Raw genomic sequence first — 18,078 nt, forward strand, 5'->3', positions numbered from 1 at the left:
GAGTCATCCAGGTTGGTGGAGGCTTTGGTTGAGGAGGAGGCCGTGGAAGGCCCACGCACAGGGTCTGAAGGTGGGGATTCCAGTGGTGCAAGTGGTGCAGTCCAGGGGCAGGGACAGGAGGCAGCACAGGTCACCCCGGAGGTGCCTGTGTGTAATCCTGCCCCCGATCCTGTGACTGCATCAGGGATGCCTACGTCCAGACCCGTTCTCAGGGAGGAGATCAGCGGACAACAACTGGCCTTCCTCTCCCTGCGGACGTGGCAATCCGTGAACGGGTTGAGCCTGTCCTATCTGGGATGGCGTTGCGTCAACGTGGCATGCAGGATGACTTGCAGGCTTCTCGTAAGGAGAATGCAAGTCATTTTGCATGCCTCATTGACCGCGTCAACCTACTGGGACAGGTCACCACCACTGGATTCCGCTGTATGTTGGGTTTCCAGCCGACCCCCTCCTCATCTGAACCCTCCATGCGCCAGTCGTCCTCTGTGCCATCTACTGGCCAAAATGTCACCGGGCAACCCTGTGGAGCTGCCCATGAGCCAGCGGGCAGGCTGGTGGAGGACACATCCCTGCCACAGTCGGGAGTCGGAGGTCCAGCAGGGGTGGCCACCCCAACAACTGGACACCAGCAGGTGGAGGACATGCAGGCACCACAAGGCAGGGCACATGCATGGCAGCATCAGGCTGAAGGTGGGAATGATGATGGCTTGGGACCGTCAACATTAGAGGGGCAGGCATCGGCCCAAGGGCAGGAGGAACCTGGATTTGGAGTGTCTTCCGTGTGGCAGCGGTTGGGCCAGGCCATAGATGCGGAGTGGCTGCGGGCGGAAGAGTCACGGCTCACTATGGTCAGGGCGGAGAACTCCATGCGGAGGGCACTGAGGCGGGCTGTGTGCCTCGAGGGTGTTCGCAGGGATTTGGAGGAGAACATGGCATCATCCCTGCGAGACCTCGGGGCCAGTGAACAGGCCCGCCTCCAAGACATTGAAAAGGAGTTCGATGATGCCCTGGTCCGGACATCAAGAAGTGAGCCGTTGGACTTGCCCACGGCCATTGTATATAGTTCATTAGTGTTAAGTTTCCTTTCTTTTTTCTTTCATTTGGGGCTCATGGACTATGCCCTACATTTTTGTATATAGTTATTTATTAGGTCAGCTTTTTGGTAGGTCTCATTTATTTCGTTGGGCTCATGGACCCTGGATTTGTTATTTTTACATAGTTGAACAGTGGATTTGTCATCATTATTATTTTTCTTATCACCATGGAGCAATGGATTTTCCTAATTTCTTTCCCTTTGGATTTGCTTTGTTGGACGGAGACTTTGGACACATTTTCATTTGGATTTATTTGGATTCTGATTTCATATTGTTTTCATTTTGGGACATGCTGGATTTGATTTCTTATTTGCATTATTGTGTGTTTTCATTTCATTACCTTCATTTTGTGTTCAATACATTTTTGTTTCATACTTCAATGTGTGGTATTTTCTCATTGCTTTCATGCATGTCACAATGGGGGTTTTCACATTCACTGGCACCCATTGTGTGTGTGTGACGGACATGTGTTGATGTACATACTTGCCATTTGGGTTGTATCATGTAATGGGCATTTCAATGTGGGGTGGATGTAATACTCGGTTGGTTCTTTGGGCAGGGGTGGCGTGCCGTGGAATTTGGGGGCCATAAGGGCCATGATTGTGGATCATGATGACGTGTTGGGGGGGACATGAGTCGGGCCTGCTGGGATTTGCCCATCACTGCAGGGTGGATGAGTGGGTGGGGGGACATGTGTCGGGGCCTGCTGGCAGGTGCCCATCACTGCAGGGTGGGTGAGTGGGTGGGGGGACATGTGTCGGGGCCTGCTGGCAGGTGCCCATCACTGCCGGGTGGGTGAGTGGGTGGGGGGACATGAGTCGGGGTGGATGGGCTCCTGGGGGGCATGGCCAGGGGTGCAGGGTAGTCCCCGGTGGTGTGGGCTGCCTGCAGGCCCTGGGGAGGGTGGTGAGGGCTCACCTGGGAGGACACACACTGCCAATTCACGTTGGGGCACCCCAGGAATACACGTACCCCGCTCGCCCATGGCCTATCGCGTGTGAAACTTCTTGCGCACCACAGGAATACACGTACCCCGCTCGCCCAAGGCCTTTTGCATGTGAAACTTCCCGCGCACCCCAGGAATACACGTACCCTGCTCGCCCAAGACCTATCGCGTGTGAAACTTCCCATGCACCCCAGGAATACATGTACCCCGCTCACCCAAGGCCTATCGCGTGTGTAACTTCCCAAGCACCCCAGAAATACACGTACCCCGCTCGCCCAAGGCCTATTGTGTGTGAAACTTCCCGCGCACCCCAGGAGTACACGTACCCCACTCGCCCAAGGCCTATCGCGTGTGCAACTTCCTGCGCACCCCAGGAATACACGTACCCCACTCGCCCAAGGCCTTTCGCGTGTGAAAGTTCCTGTGCACCACAGGAATACACGTAACCCGCTCACCCAAGGTCTATCGCATGTGAAACTTTCTCCGCACCTCAGAAATACACGCACCCCGCTCGCCCAAGGCCTATCGCATGTGAAACTTCCTGCGCACCCCAGGAATACATGTACTCCTCTCGCCCAAGGCCTATCATGTGTGCAACTTCCCGCCAACCCCAGGAATACACGTACCCCGCTCGCCCAAGGCCTTTCGCGTGTGAAACTTTCCGCACACCCCTGAAATACACGTACCCGGCTCGCCCAAGGCCTATCGCGTGTGAAACTTCCCGCGCTCCCCAGGAATACACGTACCCCACTTGCCCAAGGCCTATCGCGTGTGCAACTTCCCGCGCACCCCAGGAATACACGTACCCCGCTTGCCCAAGTCCTATCGCATGTGAAACTTTCCGCACACCCCAGAAATACATGTCCCCCGCTCGCCCAAGGCCTATCGCGTGTGAAACTTCCCACGCATCCCAGGAATACATGTAACCCACTCGCCCAAGGCCTATCGCGTGTGCAACTTCCCTCGCACCCCAGGAATACACATACCCTGCTTGCCCAAGGCCTTTCGTGTGTGAAAGTTCCCGCGCACCCCAGCTTGGCCAAGGCCTATCGCATGTTGAACTTCCCGCGCACCCCAGGAATCCACGTACCCCGCTCGCTCAAGGCCTATCGTGTGTGAAACCTCCCACGCACCCCAGGAATACACGTACCCCGATCGCCCAAGGCCTTTCGTGTGTGAAAGTTCCCACACAACCCAGCTCGGTCAACGCCTATCGCGTGTGAAACTTCCCGTGCACCCCAGGAATACACGTACCCCGCTCGCCCAAGGCCTATCGCGTGTGAAACTTCCCGCGCACCCCCCAAAAAACACATACCCTGCTTGCCCAAGCCTTATCGCGTGTGAGACTTCCCGCGCACCCCCAAACACACGTACCCCGCTCGCCGAAGCCCTATCGCGTGTGATAATTCCAGCGCACCCCAGGAATACACGTTCCCCGCTCAGCGATTGCAGTCTAGCGGCCCTGTAAGATGGTCCAGGGTTAGAGCGGCCCTTTGCGCTGCATTGGGGATTTCAATGGCTTTTCCTTGTGCAAGAGGCATTCTTGGGGACGTAACTGGTGCTGCGGGATGTTCTCTGAGCCAGTGCTCATTATGGCTTGGAAAATCCATGAATACACGGTGCGCCAGAATGCTGTTTAGCGCACACGGCTGGCGCACGCTGGCGCACGCTCCCTCTCTGCGCTGCTCACGTGCACTGCCTCTACGCTGAAATCTATGAATTACCCCCATAATATTGTGCGCAACTTTCGAAATAGACTTAGAAAAACACATATTTTGGAATCTCAACTGTGATGAACTGATTTCTGCTCTGCAGAAGATAAGTATGAACAGTGGTTCGACCACCCACTCCGCCGCCACAATTCTACAAACCAACAGCGATGCCAATTGTAAAAGTAAAAGATGCACAGCTAAGAGATATACCTCCTTCGCCTCTGTGGTAAGTGGGTCCAGGGAAGGCTATCCTCTCGGAAGGGGTGTGAATGTATGAGAGCCAATAGCAATCCAAACAGCAATAGAACCAAAAGAAAAGAATGTCCAAGAAGACAGAAGATGCAGAACAGAAATGCATACGCACTCTGGATAGACAGGTGGATCAGGGGGACAGGGTCACTTGAAAGTATTTGATTTCAATGTTAGGCCATTTAACAGAGTCAAATCAGGCTTCAAGCTGTGTTGCTTGTGGGTTGAAACAGGTTTGAAGTCGTTGAATACCATTTACCCAAGGGAGCAATTCGGATTTGAGATGCTGTTCCGTGCAGTTTTAGATGGCTTCGAGTGATGCAGGTAGAAATCATTACCAGGAGCAATTTAATGATCGAGCACAGTTCAAATAAATGAGTAGTGCTGGTGTGGGTCAATGAGTGACACAATTGTCCAGGGAGTTCAATGCCTGGTTGGATGCAGTGGTTTGAAATAATTTTCACGGTCCACTGGCAGTTGAACTAGACAGGTGACAAGGCTATGCTGTGGTGATGCAGCGTCAAACTGGTTCAATGATGAGAGCATGGTTGTTGGAAGTTTGAAAGGCAGCACCAGCGTGTCCCACTGGTTTAAATACAGTAAACACTGCTCAAATGAGGTCTGCGCAGTCCAATTTGATTGAAACAAGGTCCCTGGCAGTGGTCGAAGTGTACAAAAAGAAGCAGTGGAACTATGTGTCCTGCTGGCCTGTCCCCGCTCCTCAGAAACTCCCTTTCCACATCCCCCTCCACACACATACAAACCCCTAAACAAATGCATCTGCTGTTTAAGGGAAGGTTTAGCGCAGTGCACTGAAGTGCAAGTTGCAACTACTTCAAACATTTGTATTTTAAAATGAAGCCATTCTGAATGGTTTCTTTTAAAAATAAAAGTATAGGAACAGTAACACTTCATTAAAAAATGTAGAGGAGCACGGCTCCCATATGCTCCTGCCCACTCAACCTCTGATTCCTGGCTTTATGCTCCTGCCCACTCAACCTCTGATTCCTGGCTTTACTGGCTCTTAGGATGCTGTAAAACCGACTGCAGTGGGGCTCTAGGACAAGCAGAGTGGTAAGCCTTGGTGTTCAGCAAAATTCAACAGCAATGTGCCATGGGATTGGGAAGGGAGCAGAGCCTACCTCTTACTTGGAACGCTCCTTATTCACTGAATGGTGGAGGGCTTTGGAAAGAAGATCATTTCTGACAAAATGAGCCCAACTTTTTTTTTTTCTTTGCAATACCTGAATGATCCTAAAGCGAATCAAAGAAGGAGTTGGAGATCCCCCCTTTACATAAACAAAGCCACACATGATTTGATGAAAGCAAGCTGGCCTGCTTTACGGAGTTCACTCACTGTCGTTGTGAAGAGTGCTGCTTGCATTCTGATGTCATACCCAGAGTGCCATGTTCTGCAGGAGGTGGTGGGGTAGAAAGGTGAAACATGCCCAGAAAAATGTAAGATGTAGGCTTCCTTCCATTGTGCATTTGTTCCTTGGCTATCTTAACAATGCCCCTTTACAGGTTACAACTCCAAAGGCTCTCTGGTGTGTAGCCCGCTAGTGTGATTCAGACCTTTGTTATGGATTTAGCTCTGTGAATGCAGGCTCATGGTGCACCTCCAGCTGCGCGATGCTACCATCCTCCCCAGTGTCAAATAGTGTAATATGCCATACCTGTTGACTCATTCTCTGGAATACAGATAGACAGATGCCTGAAATCCAGATAGCATCCAAATCCTGTCTGAGCTCACAAGGATGACACTGGTAGGAAAGAAATTCAATATGACTTAGAATATTATGTGAACTCCCTGCCACCATACCAAAAGAGTTATGCGTTACATTTTCAAATGATTGAATTTGTAAAGGAGGTGTAGACTTAATTACAACCTCTGTACGGTGTCACCACGAGCAGTGAACTCTGACCCTGCTCTCTTCCATGGGAGAGCATGGGCTGCAGCTCAGGTTACTGAAGCAGCAGGGCACAGGGGTACACTATGCATTTGGCATGGAGTTTATTGATAGGTGAGTCTTGTTAGCAGACAAGATGGAATTACCTGCCTCTTTTTATTATTTTAAAATGTGAGGGCTTTTTCACCATTGCCAGATGGCACTTCCACACATCAGAAGAAGGCGAATGAATAAGGGTCCTGGGGTGCCATGTAGTAATAGAATAGAAACATAGGATTCTCTATGACCTAGCTTTTACCAATTTTGATTCTAGTTTGTATGCATTTTATGAAAAATAGCCACACGAATGAGCAAAATGTTCACGATGATAAAAATGTAAAATCGTTATCCAAATGCAAAGCCACTAAATAAAATGTAAATTTAATAGGCGTGAGTCAATGAGGGGCAGGGGTGAGGTGGTTTTGTGGGAAACCCAAATCAAAAGGAGAAATAAACCCTGAAAAATGCAAATTCTTGAATGTGAAATTCGAGAGCAAAACTATGTTAGAAAGGGAAGGTCGAGAAGTATCTCCAATGTATGTCAGAAGCTTATTTTCGGTTGTATTGTGTACAATATACACTTTACAAGTATTGTGAGCATTATCCTAGCACTAGGGTTGGGTGGAAAACCTTGTTTCACTTATGCATGGTAACTGCCTGCTGGTGAGACATTTTAATATCCATGTGAAAGTAGACTTTTGCTATAATTTTTCCCCATGGGAATCTCCCGTGATGCGTTTGACAAAACTCTGTCTGGGAGTTGTGATTATGCAAGTGGCAGAGTTGCTTCCATCCTCTGTCGACTCTAATGTTGCGCTCACCACATAGCGATAATGTGAGCTGCACAGTTGTTCTCATCCTCGCTTCCCTAGTCTCCTGCAATAGATTTGTTAAATACAGGCATGGAAGCTGTGATGATGCTAGCATTGCAGTTTGTACTTGCCTCCCTCATGTCCTGCAAAACTGACGTCCAATGCCTACCTGCCAAATGCATAGGGATTATCAAAGATGTTGCTGATTGGATGCCCCTTTCTATATAGGTGGGATCCAAAAAGCCCTGGTCCCACACTTTCTCAGGATATTCCAGAGAGGTTTGATGATCAGCCAGACTTTTCACTTTCTTTCATTTTTGTTTTCTTTAGACTACCTATGTACTTGTGCCCTCACCCATTTTCTCTTTGGTAGGTGGTACCCCTTTCCCACATTCCGCTGCCCCATTGTCCGCCAGCCACCTTTTTCTGATATTATTGGCCAGACTATCTGTGTGTTAAGCCTTACAAAGCACATAATGGCCCTTGACTTCTCCGCACTTGTCTGCAAATGTCCCTAAATGCCAGCGCGAATCATTGGTTTTGTGTATTCGGTCACGCTATTCGGTCAGGGAATTCCTGAATTGCAGCCAGGCAGTCTGGTATGAGAGAAGGAGCAGAGGTGGCGCAGGGGAGCATGAAGGAAAGCTGGGTGTCATCTGCATAACACTGAAAGTTAGAGCAGAAAGTAGCAATGCAGTGGGCAAGAGGTGTCAGGTAATCTTGAAAAGCGAGAGAGAAAGGTTAGACCCCTCGGGAACACCACAAGTAGAGGGAGAGATAGAAGAGAGGAAAGGACCAAGTTGGACCTGGGAGGGTCAGTCAGTGAGAAAGGAGGTCAACCGGACAATGGCCTGACCAGTGATATCTAGGTTGTCACAGATGTGATTGATAGATATACAAGATATGGGCTCACTATTTAAGATGGTACCTCTAGTACTAGAGTCTGCAACCTTTGGCTCTTCAGATGTTTTGAACTACATCTTCACTTTGACCTATGGCATAGTCAATAGTGAGGGATCAGTCCAAAATGCCTGGGGAGTCACTTCAGTGCAGGCCCCTGCTCTAATCGAATGTATTAGATGTGATGGGCATGGCATGGGCACGCTCAGGTGAGCCATCTGTCCATTTGTCATTTGTCATTTGTCAGACACCAAATAATAATGCTTGTATAATAATGAGCATGTTTAGGACTGTGTAATTGCATGTAGCTCTGTGCACATGTAGTCACAATTTAGTGATGAGTTTGAAGACAAAGATCATATTATCCTCTAGCATATCATTAGAATCAAATATGTATTTCTTGTACAGTTTAAAAGCCACAGACCCAAAGGACAAAAGAGAATTTACTATATCACCACCTAACATAGTCACTGGCGTAACACAAAATGTGGGGGCCCCTAAGCAAGCCCTGCTGAGGGCCCCCCCAACTGTCACTGGGCCTCTTCGCTGGGCATGGGAAGCATGGGGCCCCCTACATGGCAGAGTATGAGGGGGCCTCCGTGATACCAGTGAAGATAGTAGAACAGCAGGTACAGCTATATTGCAAGAATTTTTTCTAAATCCTTACTGCGATTTTCACGGTAGATTGTAGGCAACATTTATCCTCCAAGGATTTCAGGATACTGATGCCCAAACAGAAGAGGTGACGGCTGGGAGGTTTAGCATTAATTGTAACCTCTGACATCGCTCTGGGAAACCCTCCAGGCAATATGTCTTTGCATGCCAAGATATCACAGAAAGGGGAAAGACCATATGAAAATCAGGGAGGGCACAAAGGAGTGAAACACAATAAAAAACACAAAATATGAAGAAAAATAAAACAGTGGAGGGATAAAGAAAAACAGGATAAACCTACTATGCCTTGTGAGTATTCAGAATGTGAAAGTGTAGCAAGGGAGAGGGCAGAGGGAGTAGGTGCTTAAGTGTCCATGCTCGTGGGTGAACAACAGATGAAGTGCATGGTATGGTGAGTGCTGCATGGCCTGGAGCTGTGTTGGGTGTAAGTGCGAGCCTCCAGGGCAGAGGGTGCGCAGAGGCAAGTGCTGAGGGTAGACAGAAGCTGGGGCGATTGGATGTGGGAGGTCAGGGCAGCCAAGGATGCATAAGAGCACAGGACACCAATCACACCAACTGTGATATTAGGTGAGGAGGAGGTAGGAGGAGGAGCAGAGGAGGAGGTAGGAGGAGGCAAAGAGGTAAAGAGGAATGTCTTCAGGAGGTTACGGAATTTAAGAAAGTTCTGCTTAAGGTGCAGAAGGAGTGGGAGGCTGTTTCATAGGAGAGAGTCAGCTGATGAAAGCGATCAGCCTCCTGCCCTCTGTTTAGCAAATCAATTTACACACAAAGAGTTGGTGCCTGAGGAATGTAGAGATCTGGAGGGAGAGTATTTAGTAAGATAAAGTTGAAGATAGTGTGGTCCCTGGGCCCAGACAGCCTTGTGGATGATGCAGAGGGATTTGAATGTAATCGGTGCAGCAACCGGGATCCAGTGCAGTTTTTTTAGGGCAGGAGAGATACTGTCCCCGGACTTAGGACCAAAGGTAAGTCTTGCTGCCCTATTCTGAATTAGCTGGATGGTTCACAGAGTGAAAGAAGGTGGATTCAGGAGGAGGTTATTTCAGTAGTCAAGCCTAGAGAGAACCAGGGCTGTATGGCAGAAACCTGCAACCCTGCCCCCTTACAGGTTCTAACATTTAGCCCTGGGAGACCAGAAACCTTTATGGACTATTCTCAGGAAAACCTTGAGAAATTCACGGGAACCAGAAAAGGCAAAATGTGGCTGATTCGAAGAAGCACTGAACATGTTTTGAATACTGTCTGAATGCTGATTATAGTTTTATGATTTGCATTTTTAGGTGAATCGTTCCTGAACATAAAGTGCAGTAATGGGTAAATATAAAAATCAGGAAGTGCTGTTGGCGGTAAATGTCTAAGAATTTGTGGGGAGAAGGAGTTAGATAAGGGGAGAGAAGGGGCCCAAAATCAGGAACTCCCCCAAGGAGGCAAGTTCTGGAAAAGAAAAAGGAATGCATTGGAAAAATGAGGTAAGGAAACTGCATTTCTGGAAAGGAACATCGGGTACATCACATGGATGCACATGTTTGTCCAACAGTAGCCACGCAGGATTATTTAAAAAAAAAAAAAAAACGATGACCTTTCTCATGAGTCTGGAGTAAACAATAACAAGAGGCGGTATTAAATATAGCATACAATAAGCAGTATCGACCAAATAGAACAGAACACAAATATGCATGTGGTATTTAAAAGAAACAGCATTTCGAAAATAATGCATGTAGTATATATGGAAAATATGTATGCAGTAATTTCCCTCCCACTATCAGTTGAATAAAACCTGAAAAACACCCAAAATCCTTTTTTAGTAGTATTTTTGGAAAACAAGTAAGCATTATTTGCCCTCCCATTATGAGTTGAATAAAACCTGAACGCTACCAAAAATATGTACACAATTTTACTCTAGCCAAATGATGCTGGTAATAACTTTCAGAAGGGGCAACATGGTGTAACTGCCAAACTCAGGCGATCAATATGTGTGTGTAAATACTGTATGGATGAAAAAAAACTCGCACGATCAGAAGAAATAGACAATTGGAGACAATGAGCATGTCTGGACTCTATACTCCATGGCCCAGGAGACCATCACCTCCATCCCGATGGTCATTCAGAGAGTCAGATACAATGGCATCTGCATACCAACTGAAATATAGCATCTACAAAGTTGCTGACAATCCTGCACTGCTGTGGCATTGGAACATTACACAATTCCGAGAAACTATGGCATGACATTTTCACTGTGTACACTCATCCAATTACTGGATGCGACAGCAATGTGAAGCCCATACATGCATGGCGTGAGGTCGACAGCACACGTGGTCCGTGCATGCACAGTGCCTTTGATCACAATCTCATGCCTATGCTGAATTCCCAGTGACTATATTCAATCCGTCCTTACAAGAGGTGATAAATAACAACGTCTGCCATGGATTTCGACTCCCCTTTATGACTCCAGAACCCTGCATGGCTAGAACTTTAACTTTGCACATATTCATACCCATCGCCTCCAATTGCAAAATGTCAGGAACGTGAAAGTCTTGTGTGCCTGCATAGGGTAGATGCTTCATTTCTGTACAGCCCTAAGAAAGTTGTAAAAGTCTCTCTCTGCGCTGCATATTGCACAATGCACATATCAGGCAATGGGCCCCTATCCCAGACCTTCAGAAGTAGGATTCAGAGTCACCATGAGGTTTGGGAGGAGGAGGGCACTACTGAACAGCCTTATGCAATGAATGGCCAATTGTATCCCATGAACATATGCACGATTTGTGTTAAAGAAAATGTGCCCATTGAGACACATGAAAACACCCATCTCAATAAATACTCCCTATCTTTGATGGTCTAGCATCAAGGAAAGGACCATTACTATCATGTGAAAAGTATCAAAATAGCATTCAATGAAAAACGTGTCAAATGATTGTGTCTCCCCACTAAACAAATGGAACATTAAAAAAAAAAGCTTTAAAACCACATCTGGTAAAGTCTCGACAATGAACAACTAAACCACTAGTTCTGCACATCCATATCTTTTATTTTTCATTAATCACTATCTTTATACACACAAACTATTATGCCACTGTTTAATCCTGCATCGAGCTATCCAGAATGTCTCTGAACATGTAAAATTATACTTGTTTACAACAAAGCTTGTGCGCGTATAACCAAAGGTTTCTATGTACCAAACGACCAGCCATATATTCATCAGTGGTACATTACTTAGGTAATAAACCCTAACCCGGCGGGCCATTACAACTTAAGGTAATGCCCCAGGGGCCCATAGTTACAGGCTGTAAGCGACTTCAATTCAACACTACAGCTAAGTCAATGCCTAGTCTGGGATGCTGATGGAAGCCCTTATTGATGTATTTTTATGTCCAGTTCGTTTACTCTGGATGACAACCCTTATATAACACCCCTCTCGTAGAATCCCCCTGACCCCACTGAGCCAAGAAGTAGGTTTGTTTTGCAAATTAAAAGGTTTATTTGAAAATTAAACAATATATATATATATATATATATATATATATATATATATATATATATATATATATATATATATATCACACTTTTATAATGACTTAATATTTGATAGCACACTTGTGAAGATGATAGTGATCAACAATGGATAATGTTACAGTGGTACACTCTTTTTGATGGCTTAGAAGTGATATAGAGAGGATAAAGTAGCTGATAATGATTTTTTGGCTTCAAGGACAATGCAATGATGAATGAAAATGCAGTACAGAAAATAAACTTGATATGAGTTCAACAAAAGACAATGTAATCACTTTTCTTTGACAATTCACCCCCCCCTTTTATGCAAGGTAAAGAGATGGGAGGAAGGAACGCAGTTCTCAGGAATGCAATCAAATATAATTCAGTTCCCCCCTAGCAAGCTTAGAGGAAAACAGGTAGGAGTCTTAAACACAGGCAATATACTTTGATGTGGTTGCAATTAAGTGAAAAATATGCGAAAAATGCTTTTAATTCCCTATAGGAGGTTCAGGGTAGGTGATAGCTACTTTGTATTAGTTCAGGATCACTTTAGCAATGCTCTATGAATGATTGTCAGGTTGCAAACGAATTTCAGCAAAGGAAAGCAAGGACAAATATTTTTACACGTGGCTGAAATTAAGCAAAATGTCAAATCGTGGCAAATTTAGTTGCGTGCGTCGAGCGCAATTACGGAGGGAGTATGAGGAGTAGCAAGTTTAGAGCTTGTTGGAAAGCTTAGAATCTCAGCTTCAAAATAAATGTTAAATCTCGCTTCTATCACAAACGGTTCCGGAGATACGGCTGATGTAGTAAAGGTAGTTTTTTGGATTTTAAATTTTAAAGCTCAGAATGACAGATGACAGTTTTCAGGTTTAAAGATGACAGAATAACACGATTCTAGGAGGCAGTTCTAAATAGGTTAAAATTGTTTGGATTAGATTATTTTAAACTAAGAGATTGGGTTTTGCACAGTTCAGGCGGTACTCACACTATATTTTGGACAGGAATGCGACTTCGCCACGGATCGGGTCAGGATTGGACTGCGGTTCCCTCGCCACGGACGGTCTTGGCCTGGTTCTGCTCACTGGATAATTCTAGCTTCTGGGTCAGCTCTGCTAGCGGCACTGCACAGCGGTTTGGATCTCTGGTTCTGACAAAGGTTCTCGGCACTGCACGGCGGTCTGGTCTCTGGTTCTGACAAAAGTTCTTGGCAAAAATACAAACAGCTCGCCCGGCTGTTGAATAGTTTGCAAATGATTTGGAGGCCTGCTGAAAAAGGATTCAGCTTGTGGATTCAGGCCTCTCTGCTACAAATTCTGGAGTTAATTTCTGGTCTCTGGAGATTGATGGATTTGAAGTCTGGATCTCTGGATGTGAAGTCTGAAGTCAAAATGCTCCGCAGAAAGTGAAAAAGAAAGTCCTATCTGGCTTCCAGTGGCTCTTTTTATGTGCTTAGAAAGTAGGTGGGTCGGCTAATTCTGCATGCCCAACCCACTAAGGGTTCTGATTGGTTGAAGAGTTTTCTGTGCTCTCACTGGAGAACAGAGTTGTGTGCCAGAGTGAGTCATGAGGTGTCATCTTTATGGCATACAGAAAGAACACTCCCCTTTGCTCTTACCTTAGAAAATCATTTTCATAACTAAACACCTTTCCCAGATACACAAGTAGTTGACATTACATACACACATCATATATCACATAAGGTAGTCTCTATTCCAGCTCTGATGTTTCATAGAGCTTGGATTAAGAAATGGCAACTTATTTTTGTTTTTAGTGGGTTTTGCAACATTGGTTTTTCATCAAAAATTACGCAAATGCACACCCCCCTTCTACGCATATTCCAGTACTTTACTAGGTCTCTAGCATAAACCCAGTGTCTGTAATATCAATAAATAGCGGGGTTTTGCCTCAGAACATGGTACAAAGTTGAATCAAGTCTTGAATTGTGGGTACATTTCTTAGATTAAGGTTCTCCAAATTGCACATTTTTGTGAGCTTAATACGATATTTTAGAAGCATTTAACTTAAACATATATTTGCTGCAATATGATTCCACAAAAGTGTCTGAGTCCACCCCCAGAAACTTGGCAGTACCACATGTCTCTCCTCTCCCAGGCAGGGCTCTATTTACAGTCCACACTGAAAATCAACATACCCCATTCAATTGCAAGAGTCTACTGTGTCGGCTGAGGTCAGCAGGCCAGGGGGCCACTCTGCATTTGGTTAGCATGAACCTGTGATTTCCTGGGCTGTTGTGTGGGTCTCTGAGGTGAGAAGGTTTCCCAGCCTCTTGGCCTGTTAATGCAATCAGATTGTCTCTGGGAACAGGAGGTGGTTAAGAGTTTTAATTAACCAGTGGGCCTTTGAAGTTTCCAGCTGTCTCAGGAGGCTGATTAGCTTCTGAAGTAGCAGTTCTCCTGTCAGAGTTTAGACCGCTAGCGCCGGTTTGTGGACAAAGCTGGTACTGCACCCATTTTTGGGATCTGTCTTGAATTAATGCATTTCAGTACAGTGGTCTTGTGCCCATGATTTTAGCAACTTTTTGACATCAATAAAAAAGGATTTCGAACAGAACCATCTTTCTTTGCACTGGTGGGTGGCAGATTAGGTGACCATTTTGGTGTGCGCAAACTGCGCGGTTCTTCTGGATTCTGGCGTGAATGTGGGTGGCGACAGCTCATCCCCACATCTACCCAGTCTATTGATTTAGTTTGTTCTGGGATAGAATAATGGGCGGCGACAGCTCATCCCCACATCTACCCAGTCTATTGATTCAACATGGGTCAAAACCCTTAACAAGGCCCAAGCATAGCAAGTTAGACCGGGGTACTAATGGTGTTTTTATTTTCTTCAGTTGCGTGACACGTTGCGTTTCGCAGCCGAAAATATAAATATTTTTTTAACGCTCACCGTGGACTGGCAAACGTAGTCTGTTTCCCCTTGCAGGGGTCGGCCATAGTAAACAAAGGAAATGGCCGCAATAGAAGGGGAGAAGAGACTATATTTAGTCGCTTCTCCCATTTTATAGCGGCCGTTAAAGTAAATCAAACAAAGTTAAACAAAAAAATGGCCGCCATATGGAACAGGGACAAGGGACTAGGTGTAGTACCTTCTTCCTTTATATGGCGGCCACTCCGAAACAGAAAAATTGTGTCGGGACCAGCGCGAGCTGAACGCCGCTGCGAGACTGGGATTACTGTATGGTAAGGCTCTGAAAATAACCAATCATCGAAACAAACTTTAAATGCTTTTGCAGCACCGGGTACTAGGGTGCAACTGGCATTTGCTTTGTTTTGACATCATGGTGCTGGAGCACAGCACTCTCTACAATTGAGGAACTGCACAGGGTATCACTGCAACTCTTGCAAGAATCCAAGAACCTTCACAAACAACATCTGTAACAATCATGAATACCGACAAAAGTTAGTGCTGGGCCTAGTGTACTTGAACTACAGAAAGCTCAAAATGATTTTACATCATTTGTTAACCAACCAGTACCTAATGCAGTGGGCACTTTGAAAAGGATCTCATTGCAAGTGCTCAGGCGAACTAAAGGAAGCCACATAAGAAATATGCTAAGTAAATATGTACAAACACATCAGTAAAACATGCCACTTTTGGAGACCATGCCAACACAAAAGAAAAAAAAACTGTCTCCTTTCTAGTTTCTCTTTACTTCATTCAGATGATATTGCCCCTTAGGGGTCCATTTATAAAAACACAATTTGAAAATGACATGACATCCTCTTAACATACCTGACATTATACATATGTTGATTTGTATGACAAAGAATTAAGACAGCATGCATATTTAGAAATGTAGACTTTACCTTCAGGACAATTATTCACCAATTGCCATGGACTTTACAGAAACTAACCTTTGCCAGTTTGGCTTCACCTCTTACTGTTAGCTTGTTTATGGACTCAGGAAACAAACACAGGTCCCATTTGTAAGAAAGAAGACACAGAACGGTACTCATGTGTCTTGAGTGGAGCTGGACATTTCCATGAACTACATTTTGATAAAATTCCCTTTATTGTATAATATTACACCTGTTGCAGAACCAGCTCTATTGACTTGGTGTTGTGCATACACGAGCTAAAATGCCTGTCGCATTTTGAAGTGGACAACGCTTCCAGTTAATAACGATGATGCATGCATAATGTTAACGAAAGCACAATTAAATACAAAAGAAGGACTGCCCTGAATAATGCAATGCCTACTTTACAAAATTGACTAACAGCACATGTAATCTGAATTAACTATTTGAGACACAAATGGTAACTGTTAGTATGGCTAGGTTTGCATTTGTCACATCAATACAAAATGACATTGTTCCACTCAACTACCTCACTGAGGCTATGAATATGGTTACTCATTTTTAAAATACATTAATGTTACCCAATTAAGCAATTTCCTTCTTGATGCCAGACAAAAATGACCCTTAGGTTTATGTATGGCTGTCCACAGAGCAGTGCTTTTATTATTAATGATATTATGAATGTAGTTTGTATTCTCACTGATGGAAGTCTTTTTTGCTGTTGATTTTCCTATATATCTCTACGAGTGTAGATACCTATTTAGAACATCATTTCAGAATTACAGTTCTCAAATGAAATGATTTGCATTTTTTAAGGGACCAATATACATTTTCAAACGTTTGCAAATAGATGTTCGTAACTGCACACATTTTGCAAGAATTGTGTTGTCTAAGTTTAGGCAATACACAGGTCGTAGGAATGGAACTCACCATGTATAGTGTATTGTGCCTGATATCCCCACTAATTGCTTTCTGAGTGTTTTCATTCAAATAATGGGGGTAACATTTGTGTGGCATCAGATTAAGTATGTGTATTTCTTTTAAATAATTGTGTGTACTCTGAAAAAGATGTCGGCACACTTAACATTGGAAAATCATACACTTCAAGTACTCCAACACTCAAAGTACTGCTAGGCTCCAGCAAATACTGAGTGCTTCTTGCAACTCTCCTGAAGTCCAAAATGGGACCTTTCCAACGTTGGGCAGTAAATGTTTTCAACATCTCTTTACTGGAAAAGCTGAGCCCTCAAAGATTTTCTCATAACGTCTATGCATCAGGATTCTTGCTGCATGGAAAAACTGAACCGCAGAATTCTCATTTGGTATGCAAGCAGTCCATTAAAAAAAAAAATACATAATCGAATAAGAAAATCAAAGATATATACATGTTCGAATTATCAATCTTGTTCACATTTAAACGGCAATTTCCTGTAGAAAGCCATCGTTATTTACCTAGGTGTCATTACATCCAGTTTTGTTTTCAACGATTGCTAAAAGTAGCAGCAGAGTAACAATGTATGCGTACACTCTACCTATAGATTGATGTCTTTAGTTGGGTTTGGAAAATAGTCACAAAAGAAAATATACGTCAGTTGTAATGATGTCTTTGAATAGATTTTCTATCGAATGTTATAGTCTAAATTAAAGGAATGAAGAGCGATTGTGCAGATGTTAATAGAACCATTATGAAAACGGTGCACTGCTTAGCAATAGTGGTTCTTTTCCATTAAAGTATGTTTTGTTTTATTTAACAGAGATCAAGAGGAGTGCTTCTTGGTGTGGTAGGGACTGATGTTCCAGTTAAAGAACTATTGAAAGCGATTCCTAAATATAAGGTAATGTTTCAGTATTTGTAGTTGATACAATTCAACAATGCAATTGTGTGCGTTCGTTGATGTTGCCCTATATAAACAATGGAACTAATTGAATGTGCTTTCCTGTAGCTATGAATCTTCACATTTCAGCCTACAATAAACAAAGTTGGCTGCTAATTTACAGTGTATTATGAAATACTTTGACTTTAATATGGCATTAAAGTGGAAGTGGAAGTCACAACAATGTTAAAAGATTCTCCTTGTCCATTAGGGTGACATTTTGTCGATAGGTATATGTACGGTAGCAAGGTAGCATACAAATTGCATTGATGAACTTCAAGTTTGCTTGACAATTAAAAGCTATGCATCAAACTGTGCAACTGAAAAGTTAGGAGGTTAAAATAAATATCATACCAAAACCATGTGAGTAGCATGCACTCTATTTTGTACTATCTCAAATCTCTGAGGAGTAAAATGACGGTTCACCTCATTTCCATTTACCTTATCATTGTGTTACATGACTTTTCCTTTCGTCTGACCACTTAGAATGAAAGCATGCATGGCTCTCAGCCTACTCTCAGTAACAAGAGTGCCCCCAAAAGGTACATTACACA

At 44.5% G+C, this 18,078-nt stretch overlaps 1 protein-coding gene across 4 annotated transcripts in view; it reads left to right on the forward strand.

Annotated features, from left to right (window-relative positions):
* CACNA2D3 (calcium voltage-gated channel auxiliary subunit alpha2delta 3) overlaps positions 1-18,078 on the forward strand; it is a 3,251,448-nt gene that overhangs the window by 1,924,201 nt on the left and 1,309,169 nt on the right. For all 4 annotated transcript variants that reach the window (XM_069643639.1, XM_069643642.1, XM_069643640.1 and 1 more), the window contains one exon: positions 17,405-17,485. In XM_069643639.1, coding sequence (XP_069499740.1) covers positions 17,405-17,485 — 81 coding nt within the window. The remainder of the gene's footprint in view (positions 1-17,404; positions 17,486-18,078) is intronic.

This window comes from Ambystoma mexicanum, chromosome 2p (assembly GCF_040938575.1).
Source record: "Ambystoma mexicanum isolate Mex_15411 chromosome 2p, UKY_AmexF1_1, whole genome shotgun sequence".
Taxonomy (NCBI): Eukaryota; Metazoa; Chordata; class Amphibia; order Caudata; family Ambystomatidae; genus Ambystoma; species Ambystoma mexicanum.